The sequence below is a fragment of the Cannabis sativa genome, chromosome 8 (genome assembly GCF_029168945.1).
Source record: "Cannabis sativa cultivar Pink pepper isolate KNU-18-1 chromosome 8, ASM2916894v1, whole genome shotgun sequence".
Lineage (NCBI taxonomy): Eukaryota > Viridiplantae > Streptophyta > Magnoliopsida > Rosales > Cannabaceae > Cannabis > Cannabis sativa.
Window position 1 is genome coordinate 21,904,064 of NC_083608.1, and position 14,508 is coordinate 21,918,571.

The window sequence follows — 14,508 nt, forward strand, 5'->3', positions numbered from 1 at the left end:
GTAGACGGAGCCTCCAATGAAAACGGTTCCGGAGCCGGAGTAGCTATGATATCACCAATCGGATTGCGACTCCAAGCAGCCCTACGGTTTGACTTCGCAGCTTCAAACAATGAGGCCGAATACGAAGCCCTAATAGCAGGGCTGAAATTAGCAAAAGTTGTAGGAGCCAAAAGAGTGGAAGTCTATAGTGATTCCCAACTGGTCGTAAACCAGGTATCCAGAGAATACCAAACACGCGGCGAGCGAATGGCCGCGTACGTAACAATAGTCCAGGAGCTGCTCCACGAGTTCACGGACTACAAAGTAGAAAGAATCCCCCGGGAAAAGAACGCTCACGCGGACTGTCTGGCTAAGTTAGCCTCAGATAGCGAAATCGAAGAGCTGGGGGTAGTACCAGTGGAACGCTTGGCAGAGCCAAGCATCAAAATAAAAGAGACCACGCTAATGGTTGGGCAAGAACCCAGCTGGATGGTCCCCATCATAAAATACATAACAAAAGGTGAGTTGCCCCAAGAAAGGGCACTGTCTCGGAAGATTCAGTATCAGGCTCATCGTTATGTAATGATGGATCAAATTCTCTACCGAAGAGGACTCAGCATGCCTTATTTAAGGTGTGTATTAGACCCTGAAGCTAGACAAATCATGCTAGAGGTCCACGAAGGGTTCTGTGGAGATCATACGGGAGGACCCGGTCTCTCAAAGAAAATATTGAGACAAGGGTACTTCTGGCCAACAATGAAAAAGGATTGCATAGACTATGTCCAAAAGTGTGATTCGTGCCAAAGGTACGCAAACATACCGAGAGCTCCTCCAAATGAAATCACCCTGATGACTAGTCCCTGGCCCTTCGCGGTATGGGGAATAGATCTTATTGGGTCCCTGCCAATAGGAAAAGGAGGAGTAAAGTATGCAATAGTAGCAGTAGACTACTTCACCAAATGGACGGAGGCTGAGCCTATGAAGACAATAACTGCTAAAAAAGCACTGGACTTTGTTATTAAAAACATAGTGTGTCGATATGGCTTGCCTCACAAAATAGTCTCTGACAATGGAAAGCAATTCGATTGTGAGGAATTTACTGACTTCTGCAACCAACACGGAGTAGTGAAAAGCTTCTCCGCGGTGGCTAGACCTCAAACAAACGGTCAAGCGGAAGCAGTCAATAAAATCATAAAGGTCACCTTGAAGAAAAAGCTGCTGGCCTGCAAAAACAACTGGCTTGAAGAGTTGCCAAGAGTGTTATGGGCCTACCGGACGACCCCCAGAACCACGACCGGTCACTCGCCTTTTTCAATGGCGTACGGTTGTGAAGCGATGGTCCCGGTAGAAACGTTATTCCCATCCCATAGGAGGACGACTTACGATCCAGCCACGAATCAAGCTTTGCTTCAAGAGGCTTTGGATCAAGTCGAAGAACTCCGGGATGAGTCTCAAATACGGATGGCAGCTTATCAAAGGAAGGTGACCAAGTATTTTAACTCTAAGGTTAAAAACAGAAAATTTGCTATTGGGGATATGGTCTTAAGAAGAGTCTTCCCAGCCACCCAGGAACCCGGAGTGGGGGTACTTGGGCCAAATTGGGAAGGACCATATGAAATCGAGGACGAAATCGGCTCCGGCACTTACAAGCTAAAAAGAATGGATGGAACCATTGTGCTGAGGGCCTAGAATGCCGATCACCTCAGAAAATATTACCAATAGCCAAAAATGTAACTTAGACTTTGTTTAAAGAGTTTGTACCGTCCAAATGTATGCCTCCTCCACATGTTGAATAAAACTGAGTGCCTTAAAAACAAAGTTTCTATGCCACTCAGGGGGGGTACTAGGGTATACCGCACGGACAAACAGAAAAAAAACTAAGTAAAATATCCTAGCCCAAAGGGCAGGTAAAAAAAAAAAGAGTATGCACAAAAATAAAAAGCATAAGTATAAAAATCCTGATCCAAAGGACAGGTCAAAAAAGAGAAATATGTGCGTTAAAAGAGATCACATATAAATATCCTAGCCCAAAGGGCAGGTCAAAATATATACAAATGGTCCGGGGACAGGCCTTAAAAATTGTCTCCCCTTTAAATAAAAAACAGCTACATAAATGTATTGTCTCAAAGTAGCTGTATGTAAATAAATATAAAAAGAAAAATGGGTGGAATCCTGGTTGTACTGGGTTAATCTCGAGCGGCTCAGTCAATGCGCGGAGGAAGGCGAGGTCCGATGCGCGCCTCTACCATGGCATCAAGCTTCTTCTTCTTCTCCCGAAATTTGGCAATCATCTCCTCAGGTTTGGGGTAGAAAGTAAGCTTGATATTTTGGTCGTTGGTAGACCAAGCCATGAAGACTCCATCATCGAAGCGCTTAGGGCACCGGCCGCAGGAAACGGGAGAAAGAAGCTCGGCTCTTTTTGCCTTCTTGGAGGATTGTTCCTTGAAGTCCCTCAGCTCCTTCAGCTCCGTGGCTAGAGCGGCACTGGACTCTAAGTTTGCTTGGTGAGTTTCCTCTAAGGATCTCACCTTGGCAACCATCTCGTCCAAGGCTTCCTTGGCCTCCCGGAGCTCCCGCTTGGCCTTTGCAGTGGCCTCACCTTCCGCCCTCAGCTCCTCTTGATGCTTGGCCTCCAGCCTGTCTCTCCGCAGGGCCTCATACCGGATCATGGCCTCCGCCTGGGCTTCCCTCCGCTTGGCCTCCTCCTCATTGGCCTTGGCAGCAGCCTCCCGGCGCTCAGCAGCCTCCTGGTAAAGCTGCCTCTCCGCAGTAAGATCCTGAAGGACCTTCCTGACTTCGCTCATGTCCCCAAAGTCAGACAAAACGAAGCCATGGTTGATTATGTTCTTGGAGAGGCGGCCAGCTTCAGCAGCAAGCTAAACAACAACGCAAGTGTAAGAAAGAATCTCCAAAAAGAATAAGGGGAAAAGAAAAATCGCGAAGCACTTACCACAGTGAGGGAGTGGCTGAGATCCTGGACCTGGAAGATAGAGTTCAGGGAGGCACAAGTAGCGAACCGCTTAGGCGCGCACCGACTAAGCTGAGAAGCAAACTCGCCAGTCATCTCCGCGGCGAAGGGAGCCAAGGTGGGCCCAAGGAAGCGACGGAACTAGTCCGATAGGGGGTCCAAGTTTAGGTCCCACGGATCCTGGAACTCCGGGTTGTTGATGGTTTCTTGCACCTCAACCCGCAGAATCCTCCTAAGGGCTTCCACCTCAGCAAACCCCCGGGAGTATTCATCCATGGCGTAGTTATGCTTGGCTATCCGGAGCTCCTGCCTCGCCTCGTCTCCAGGAACTGGAGTCAGCACAATGTTGGGAGGGGCAGTATGCTCTTCCATGGGAGAGACCCCACCATCAAGACCGTGGGCCGGAGTATCGGCTCTCCGAGGCCGCTTGGGCTCTTCCTGGGCAATCATTTTGCCCTTACGCTTGCGAATCAGAGCAATTACTTGCTCTTCTTCACCTTTTTCAACTTCCTCAGGAAGAGCCCGGAGCCCTCCTGCGCCTTCTTTAACTTCCTCAGAAAAGCCTCATTTCTTTTCTTGACTTTCTCCCAGCAGCACCTCCTCGTCATCCACTAAATCAATAGTGTCGGGGGGAGCGCTGGAAGAAATCTTTAGAGCAGGGGCCATCGGGGAAGAAGTAAAGGCAGGAGGAGCCTCAGGAGTGTGAACCCCAGCAAGCTGATCCAAGATGGCGTCCATGGAGATACCTGCTACAACAAAAGAAAGCAAGTGTTAGAACATCCGTGGGAAACCACCAACACAAGATATGGTAAATAAGCTAGTCCTACCCTGACTTTCTAATTCGGCACTAGCAAAGTTCCGAATTTTTATGCTGGCAGCATCATCTCCGAGATAGCTGTCCGAAGGCTGGAACCAGCTGGATGTAATGTAAGCCGAGGGACCTAAGGGAACGGGCTCCGGAGGACCAGAACCCATCTGAGATCGACCTAGGAAATCTCCTAAGTTTGAAAAATAAAATTCCTTCAAGTGATCCCCCCACCGGGTCGAGGGCATCCTAAACCTATAAAGACGCTCGTCGAACCCTACGGGCCTACGACTGGCATACTCGACAACAGAAGGAACATAATGAATTACCAAAGGAGACTTACCGCCGGCGCCGGAACTGCTGGCACCAGGAGCCCCAGTGTTCGGCTCTGGAACCAAAGGTTGTGGCCTGGGAGCCCTTCTCTTTGTTGAATCCCCAATGTGAAGGGGCTTCCCGGCAATCGCCTGACTCCTCTCCACCGGGCTCCCCACGCGGAGCGCCCTCCCGGAAGCCGCCTGGGCCTTAGAGTACGCCTTCTCCTGGGCCTTCCGGTAGAGATACTCCTGGTATTTCTTCTTTGCCGTGGCGATGATCTCGTCCCGGAAGGTCTTCTCCACGACCGGCGCCCTCACATTGGGACAGATGACCCGGGAAAGGTTAGAGTCCTCCACGGATTGATGCAGAAGGATAAGTTTTGCCTTCCTACAGTTTTCCGTAGTGACCAGACCCCCGACGTCAAGATCGACCCGGTCGTAAAAGGCGAAGGCCTGAGCTCTCCGAAGAAAGGCCTGAGTAGGTGCAGTCCGTTCATAGGGAGGAATCCTCACCCACTCAGTAAGGAGCTTCGGGTGGTCCACTGCCCGGAACCCGGAGGAGAAGAAAAAGCGATGGCGGTACTCCTTGACGTGAGTCTGCCTGTTATACGGGACCACCCCTTCGTTAGCAGGGTGGGCCCGGAACCCATAAAAACCGTCCTTAAGTTTGTCCCCCTTCTTGGGGACGGAAAAAAGTTCATAAAAATACAAAATTTTCGTCGGGCGGGGAGATCCCCATCCTCGGGCGGCATAAAAAATAAATAAGCCTGAAAGCAGGTGGTATGCTTGGGGAATAAGTTGGTATGGCACAAGGCCGACAAAAACTAGAAAATTAACAAAATAATCCTGAAGAGGAAGCATGGCCCCGGCCATCAGATGTGTTTGGCTCCAGGCCCCGAAGTCGCCGTAGTTGTGGTTGGGCGTCTCCGCGTCGCGAGGTGGCCGGTGGTAAGTCCCTGAGGTGGAAGGCTTGATTCCAGCAACCTCCACAATGTTCTCCAATTGATGGGGACAGGTCAAGGTGGAGTAAAGCTCAGCCGCTTCCCATCCGGTCGCCCGGGACTTATACCCCTCCTGGGCAACGGGTCCCAGGGAGACCTCCTCAAGGGTAGCCATGCGCTTACCACTTTTCTTTGATGACTTTGAGCCAGAAGCAGACATTTTTCTATTCTGAAAAAAAGAGTAAAAATTCCAGCAGTTAGGCCCCATACCAAACCCTAAAATAAGAAAAAGGGAATGGGGGTCCCCTAACCGCTGGAAAGAGGCCCCCTCCGGACACGTGTCACACAGGAAACCCTGTAGGGATTCCCTGGACAAGTGTCGGGTGCAGTAAATTCACAGAAGACGGCTTTACGCGATAAATAAAACAGAAAGAAAAGAGTCTGTTCTTTGCCCTAAGCAACCATTATACGAAGAACGTATGGCCTTCTACAAAGAACATACACAATAACAACAGAGGCGTGACAATAGCAATCCTATCACTAGAGCAGTAAACTCAAACAGACTATATGAAGGATTTAAACACTTGCATGCCCAGAAATCTCGAATGCAAACCCAGAAAAGAACAAACATACGTAATGGCATGCCATTCAATAATAAAGCAAAGGATGCAAAAAAAAAAACTTACGATGAAGTGTTGAACTGGGGGTCCTGCTGCGAGTCGAGTAAAGACAAGAAGGACTGGTAGCAGCGAGCGAAGAAAAACTGGGAAAATCGCAAAGTGTTTAAAGGCCTTGTTCCAGGTCTGAGAATTTTCTCTCTAGGAAATTTGAGCAAAGTTGGCAAGAAATGGAAAGTAACCGAAATGAAGAAAAGGTGGTGGCTTTTATAGGCAAAAATGCATGAGGAACAGGCGTCATCACCTACCAATCGAACGGTGGGGGAAGCGCACGATTCAAATGCCCAAAGATCGACGGACCAGATTGATTTACAATAAAGGCGGTGGAAACGCTTGAGTATCCGTCTGACACCATTAATGCGCCGTATCAATCAATGGGCGTGAAGCGAATCGACCCCTGCAAAAAGTGAATCGCTGCATTAAAAGCCATCATTAAATACACCCTCACGCGCTCAAAGCTCGTGCCAGGAAACCGAGGAGTCAACCGGAGGCACTTGAACAAGCCTTGTTTCATTTTTCAAATAAACAAGGCTTGGGGGGTAAATGTTGCCCCTAATTTTTCCCAATATACGTGGACCAATTAGACAGGGACACGTGGATCAAGCAATTCACAATATTTGCTAAGTCTTTATGCCATAAGGTAACGTCCAGGACGTAGGTCCCGGAGAAGGCACATGGAGCTCGATATGCTCCCGGAAGCCCATATAATGCTAAGGCATCTCCGCGAGGTGTCAGGTTTCTCCTGAGCAATCAAGTCGCATTAAATGCCGCATGGGAGGAAGCGTGTTGGGACTGCTACACGCAATAAAGTCTGACGGCACAACCTCCAACCAGCATCGCCACAGTAATGATCATTTAAGTCTAGCGACGGCTACACTGTGAAGAGTCACGTCAATCAAAAGACAAAAAGGACATTCCACATAAAAACCCTACAGCACCTAGGGATTTGACCATGCATTACCCATGGTATATTCATTGGGAATACCCAACTTTATGGATACTTACAGATACACTTGTAAGGACAATTCTAGGGATTACCCCACTAAAAACACTATAAATACCCCCTCAAAGCTCATTAAATGGGATGGGGAATCTTGGGCCGCATATGAGCAAGTAGAGTAAATACTCACCAAGAACATTCTCTGTATTTATAAGGGTGAAATTCTCCCAAGTATATTCTCTGTATTAAATACATCCATAAATAACAAAGACTCGTGGACTAAGGCTCATTAACGCCCCAACCACGTAAAAATTCTTCTCTCACTTTCTTACAGCTCGGTAATTTTATAATATTTTATTAGTTGCCGAAAATCTCGGTCAACATTATTGTATATATTTAATAATCTAATATATTTATTTATTTTTGTTACAATATATTAGTATGTAATATTAAAAATTTTATATAACTTAATTTCATTATTATATTTTTTAAAAAAAAATTAATATGTAATAAATATTTTTTTATAATTTTTATTAGCTAATTTATTTATTTTTTTTTTTTTTGACAATGAACTTTCATTGAATATAATTAGAGTTTAGTACATCATAGAGAAATGGAGGAAAATCATCCATCCAAACTAATTCGCCATCCACCCTGAGTGCACGAACTGCTAACTCATGTGCAGCCATATTGGCCGAGCGACGAACATGAATTAGAGATGCCTCAGGAAAATTGGATAGTAAACTAGCAAAATCAACTAAAATAGAGCCAAATTCATTACAGAAGGAAGATCTTCTAACAAAAGCTAAAATCAAAGCTAAGAAGTTAGATTCAAACGAACTAATAGGTAACCCAATAGTAAGAGTCCAATCCAAAGCCACCATTAAAGCTACAGCTTCTGCTTCCATGGCTGCAAAAGTCCCTACAAAACCATAAAAAAACATCTAATAAGGGCATTAAAGTACAAGAATTATTCCTTTAAAATAAATTAATAATAATAAAATAACCTATAAATACCAAAACTATCATAATATTATTGGCCATAAATTATATAGGGTGATAGAATAAGGTTGAAAGAATCCTATTGATACTATCATTTACTCAGCCCCTAAGGCTGAGGAAATGATCTCTGTTCAAAATAACCTTTTAAACTCATACCTCAACAACTACTAAATTATTGATGATTGAACATACTGAACCTTAAATGACTTATTCAATGAAAGTGATAAAAAAGTAATAAGATTACATATAAAAGTTGTGTTAAAAGTTAAATTTAAACTGTCTAACCAATTATTAATTATAGAATTTTGAAAAGGGAGTTAAATATATTAAATTTAAATTTAAACTATTTAGCGAATCATTTAAAGTTGAGGTTTATAACTGAACAAGCAGTTTCTTTTGTGTAACTACTGTGAAGGCAATCATTCAATGTAAAATACAACTAAAACATGTGATTATAATTAAATTATTTAATAAATGTCATATCGTTATATTCTCAGAGTTATATACTAAATCTGATAAGGATGTATATCAATTGAGTTTATTAATAGTCATTGTGATGTATCTCACTTATGGAAAAGCTACGAATCTATTGTTTTAATAATTTTTAGTTAGTGAACCTACCAAAGCCCAAAATTAATTAAAATATCATAATACAATTTAATTATGATTCATGTAATAGACACTTGATTTATGCATGATCTAAGAACAAAGTACAAATGTGGAATAGTGTATACATGATGGGCCAGTAGATTGATTACACCCAACTCGGGATTAGGAAAATTGCACAGGTAATACTTCAAAATATATATGTATATATGTATATAAATCATATGGATGGAAAATTCAAAACCAGAAACAGTAGATGGAATATACTATAATAAAATAGGACCGTTGAAATAGTTTTGAAAAATGAACAAATACAGATTTAATATAAGAAATAACTACTAGATATAGAAGAAAGTAATACATATGTAAATAGGCTACTTAAGCTGAATAAGGAATATCATCACTAGATTATACCTCTGCCAGCCATTGCAGCACCAACAAGAACTGAAAAACATAGACTTAACATAAAAAAGATGGAAATAAGAAAGTACTAAACTAATAAAAGGACAACAGAAAACCACAGAAGACTTTAGTAATGCAGAATACAATTCATTTCTTGTATTTTTTAGTAGTGGCGGTATCCTCATTAGCTTTCAGTCTCTTAGCAATAATGATGTCTGGTGTAGTTCCAAAAGTATCAGTTGGTGAAGTTTCATCAACAAGTTTAGCTTTGCCTTTATCCATACCAAGGAATTTAGTTCTTTCTTGGGAGTGCTTAGTAGGAGAGAGTGATATTGGGTGAATTAGTTGAGTATTATTTCCCTTACTCGAACCCTGTTGAGTTAGAGCCACATCCAAGGACTTAGTTATAGTAGAAGACTCAAATGCAATTACAAGCTTTCCTTTTCCTTTATTGGATTTCAAAGTTGGTTGGATAATAGTGGAAGGAGCAGTGCCAACAACCCCAAAAACAATAGCAGGGACTTCTAATTAACAGAATAAAGGAACAAACGGTGAATAAACCGATAATGGGGGTCATATACCGAATCATGTGATCGAGGTTTCATGGGGTCGCATAGTTGGTAGATCAATTGAGGAATCGTGGGTAGAAACCATTTGTTGGTACAGAATGAGAGAAACTACCCTAACTTGAATCGAATAATTATCTAAATCAGGAGTTATAACAAGAAGTGAAATGAGATCGTGGGATTCTCAATAGACAGAAAGATGGGTAGTTAATTTGAGAATAAGGATTAACATTTAACACTTCTATAAAAGAAGAAGATTTTTAACACAAATGCACATGAACCATATATTACCTAACAGAACCATAGATACAACCTCACAAATCTCAACAGTACATCACAAACAAAACAAACCAACAACTTATTTCAACAGAACATCACAAACAGAGTAAAATCCACAGACTACTCGAGAAAGACATTGAATTAAACCAAATATGTTTCTCGTATTGTGTTTGTCAGTTTTAACAAATTGTGTGTTTTTGTTCACTTTTCTCCCCCATGAATCTCTCCAAGGAAGCAAAGAATCTCCGAAATTGTGTAATCCTAAAGAACTTCGATTGAAACCAGTAAGAGATTGAGCAGTTAAGAGAGAAAAAACATTGAACTGAAGATGGGTCTCGTAATAAAGTAAGGAATTTTAAGAAATCACCCCTACATATTCTTCCTATTGATTCTCCTGTTTTACCAAAAAAAAACCCTTCATTCCTATTATCTCTCCCTCCATTGTTTTTACTCTCTACCAAACATGGCATAAAAATGCCAGTAAACATTAATGAACTCCCTCAAAAACCAACTTATTACTGCTAAATTCTAGTCCCTACCTTCAATTTGGGTCATTCTAAGTTCAACAAGACAATGAATATAGCACAAAAAAATGACATAAATAACAAAATGAAACAAAAATTTAAAAACAAGAAAGAAAACAAAATCAGGACAAAACAATTTGGTTGCAATGCCATAACAACTCCATACTTTCAATTCGATATAAGAAAGGAAAAGAAAATGTACAAACATTGTTTCCCAAACATTGTTTTTTGAGATTTTGGTGTCTAAACTGGCATTTTCATTATAAGCTGTCCTTGCATGAAACTCTTCATATAATAGTAACAAAAAAAAAATATTAAAAATATAAAAAAAATTCTTTAAACGTAAGAATGTAATTTTTAAATAGTGTCTTATCTGCACCATAAAGTAATTACTTTTATGAGTTTATGGGAATTAAACCAAAAATAAATAAAAGGAGAAAAGGAATAGAGAGAATGGTTTAGAAGAAGATAAAGAAAATGATTGTAATAAATTAAAATAAGTAGAAAGAATAAAAAGGAAGGGTTGATAGTGGAAGCGTAAACTCTTTTATTAGCTAATTTATAATATTTGATTGTTTTACTATTTTTTTTTTTCAAAAAAAATAATATTTACTTAATTTTTAAATTTAAAGTCACTTAAGAAAGATTAAATATGAAATAATTATTATAGTGGAGAAAAAAAGGGGAATAAGGAGTGGTTGGTATGAAGATTTCATCTATAAAAAAAATTAGTAATATTATTTTAGACTCTGTGTTTTGCAAAAATTATCAATTAGACTTTTTATTTTGTTAAATGATAAAATGAACCTTATATTTTTCAAAATAGTAAAAATAGGACGCTGAACTCAATTTATAACAATTTTATTTTTTAATAAAATCAACTTTAAGACAATTTCTAACATGAACAGATACAGAAAATATAACTAATTTTGTCATAACACCTTTACATTAGATTATTATTAAGTTTTATTTTGACAAAAAATCAGTTTAAAGACTTATTTGTACAATTTTAAAAAATACAAAATCCATTTTGTCATTTAACAAAATAAAAGATCCAATTAGTAATTTTTACAAAACACATGGTCCAAAATTATATTTACCCTACAAAAAGTGATAATTAAGAAGAATTACGGGTGAGCAATGATTATAAGTACATAAAATAAAACAAATATTCAAACATTTATATAAGAAATGGAGAGTAAAGCAGGGTTAACAAGAGCAGCTTTATTAGAAGAACCAAATGTAATTCCGAGTGTATACACAAGAAGACTACATACATCATGTAAACTCAACAAAATTCCACCTAGATTAGCTAAGTGACATTATCTCAAAAGGATTCACAACTTGTGGGAAAAAAAAAAAAGGAATCAGTTTTAGAATATTCAATCTCAAAAAAAGAAAATGTTAACCAAGTTGGGAGAAACAACAATATTATGTTGCAAAAAATGTGAAAAATGAAAAATTAAATCCAGCTGAAAACCTGGGTCTTCTTGACCTTCAAATCTATAATCCCATTATTCGTCATCACGTGATTCCTTCAAGATCAAAATTTGATGCTACAATATTGTTGTTAAAGCCTTTGAATGACAACTCAGGTACAGAGCCATTTTGCCCCGTCACATGATCCAGAAACATCACCACCACAGATATGTCATCATGAATTTGCCGCCGCTCTCCCGCTTTACATTGCTTAACATCATCGTATGTAATCCTCACTTTCCTAGCTGCCTCCATTAAAGCAGCTTTCAGGAGTCGTTTTGCTATACCCTGGAAACACAATGAGAGTTCAAAACAATTGATGATCAAACAGGAAACACAATGAGAGTTCAAAACAATTGATGATCAAACAGGAAACACAATGAGAAAAAGATGCACATTTTAACAAGACATAATGAACATACTGCTCGAGGGTTATTATGCACAATTGCAGCAGCTTCTTGATTGCTTAAGTGTTCCCAAAGCCCATCGGAAGCGAAGATCAAAAACTTGTCATTGTTATGCAGAACTCTAGTGTACAATGATGGTTCTGCTGTTAGTACAGGACGGCGGAGTGGTTCAGTAAGTCGAAATCTCGGAATATTGAGTGAAAACTCTCTCCTCTTCAAGTATGCATCACCTATGGATCTAGATACCTGATGGCATAACAAAGTGAAAAAAAGCAAGGATTAAGTGCCACTGCCATGTACACAGAACACACATTCATAGCCACTGTCAAGGTCAATCAGTTCAACTTATAATAAGCATGGGACAATAACAGTTAAAGGGAAAAACCTGAATAATGCCTTTGATTCGCCAAACTCCCTCTCTCTTAACCACTATGCTGGCATCATCAGAATGCAAAGACCGGAGTTCATTTCTAACATCCTCACTGCTTGCATTATGATCCACAGTCAACTGCTCAGCAACTACTTTATTCGATTCACCTACAGAACCAAGCACAGCTCGCGAGTCGCCTACATTGGCAATCAACAATTTACCATTCCAGATAATTCCAACCAGACAACAAGATCCCATTGCCGCAATTATTGGTCTTAGAGAAAACGACCTCCGCACAACAGAGATAAACCCTTCTTCAGTAGCATTAAAGGCACCTCTAATAACATCTTCAGAAATGGTGCTTCTTTCTCGAGCAATCCCTGTAATAAAACACAACACAACATAACATCCAACAGTTGAGTAAAACAACAGTTTTTTTGACAACATAAATAAGACAACAGTTCTTTTGAGCAGTAGTTGATGAAACCAAATTCAAGAAAGACACCAAACTCTAGTAATGTATAAAACAAAAAGATTGCACAGAAAGGAATGTAACAACATTAAACAATGCTATAAGACAATTGAGGAAAACCTCCAAAACCCAAAGACCAACCAAGATCAAGGAATATGAAAGCACATAGAATGATAGCATCATAGATTTCATCAATCTCCAAGAATAACTCCAATGACACACACCCCAAGAAATTTACCCCATTATGCAAATATTCATATTCTTTCAGTCTTTCTTTCACAGAAACCGTTCCTAGTTGCCTACTTGCACTAATTTTTATTCCTAAAATAGGGAAAGAAGGAAAAAACCAAGAGAAAGACAAACCATTGCTTTAACGGAAGCAGCACTGTGCATATTTCAGCGCATAACAAGACAACCCCACCTGTGAAGGGCGAGTTTGGAAGAAAAATAATAAAAAAGACAAAATAAAAATATAAAATTGACTTAAAAAGCCGCAAAAATAGCCTAAATATAAATAAATAAATAAATAAATAAATAAAAAATATTTTCCTACAAAATTCAATTGTCAAAAACATATCAAACGAAAAGGAAAGAATGACAAAAACACACACACACACTAACACTAACACTAGAACAATTATACAATCAACAAGAATAATTTAACCCTCCAAAGAAAAGAGAAAGAAGGGAAAAACCCACTTATTAGGTCATTAAAAAGGTTATCCCTGACGTAACGCGCAGCTTCAGGGCCGCCATGGCCATCGTAGATACCCACAAAAGTAGCGTCCCGGCCAATCTCGACTTGGCTATAATCTTCAAGCACGCTGTTTGCTTGAACCACAGCAAAAGAGAATTCACCAAAGGAGTGCTGATCGAGGTCTCTGTACCATAGGAGCGAGTCCTCAGAATCTCCTCCATCATCCTTCTTCATACGGGCATACCTCAGTGGTTTCCAACACGCGGACGCTAGGTTTCCCAACCTCGACAACATCCCTCATTTCCCTTTAACACTACACCGTCTCGTGTTATTCTTCTCTTCAATCTTCTTCGACTCTCGAAAACCCACCACCAAGAAAGAAAACAACACAGTAATAACAGATTAAAGAAAAGGCCAAAAGGGTTCAAGATTTAATGAAAATGAAAGTAACCCAGAAGCCTAAAATGGGTTATAAAGGAGTAGAGACGCTGAGAACAAGTGATCGAATGAGCGGCAGAGAAAGAAAGAGTGAAGAAAACGAAATGGGTTCAAGAAAGAGATATTTGAGGAAATAGAGAAATTTGAGAAGTGAGAGAAAGTGGGGGAGAGAGAAAGGAAATGTTCGTGGAGATCTGTTAGAAAAAGGGACAGTGTTGGTTTGTACGTGCGATAGAGAGAGAGGGAGAGAGAGAGAGTGAGGATTGTTACTTTGTTGCAGAGGGAGGGAAGGAGGGACTAGTTGATGGAAGAAAGGAAGGGAAAGGTTGACGAAAGCGTGTGATCATCACTTGCTTCGAAAGGTGAAATTACCAAAATAAACCATAATTAGTTATTTAATTACAGTTAAGCCATTAATTTTCAGATGAAAGGATCTGTGGGAGGACCCCCCTTCTCTATTTGTTCCTTTTACATGGGTCCCGTATCTCTCTTCCTTCCCGACAACCAAAATTAATAAATAAATCAAAAAATCAAAATTAATTTTTTATTTAAATTACTCTGTATATTTTTTTTTAAGAGTAATTAATTTTTTTAAAAAAAAAATAATTAAATTTTTTGTCTTTTTAGCTTTAAAATATGTTA

The 14,508-nt window shown here is 40.0% G+C and overlaps 1 protein-coding gene across 2 annotated transcripts; it reads right to left on the minus strand.

Moving 5' to 3' along the window:
• Positions 1–11,212: 11,212 nt before the first annotated feature.
• On the minus strand, positions 11,213–14,287 carry LOC115701251 (probable protein phosphatase 2C 43). 2 transcript variants are annotated; one of them, XM_030628999.2, is made up of 4 exons: positions 13,431–14,287; positions 12,275–12,639; positions 11,905–12,135; positions 11,213–11,770 (listed from the first exon to the last, which is right to left on the minus strand). In XM_030628999.2, the coding sequence occupies exons 1-4, from the start codon at positions 13,720–13,722 to the stop codon at positions 11,528–11,530; spliced, it is 1,131 nt and encodes a 376-aa protein (XP_030484859.1). In that variant the 5' UTR covers positions 13,723–14,287; the 3' UTR covers positions 11,213–11,527. The 2 variants fall into 2 exon arrangements, with proteins under 2 accessions (XP_030484859.1, XP_060958560.1); XM_061102577.1 differs by having other exon boundaries at positions 12,275–13,152; positions 13,431–13,565.
• Positions 14,288–14,508: the final 221 nt, after the last annotated feature.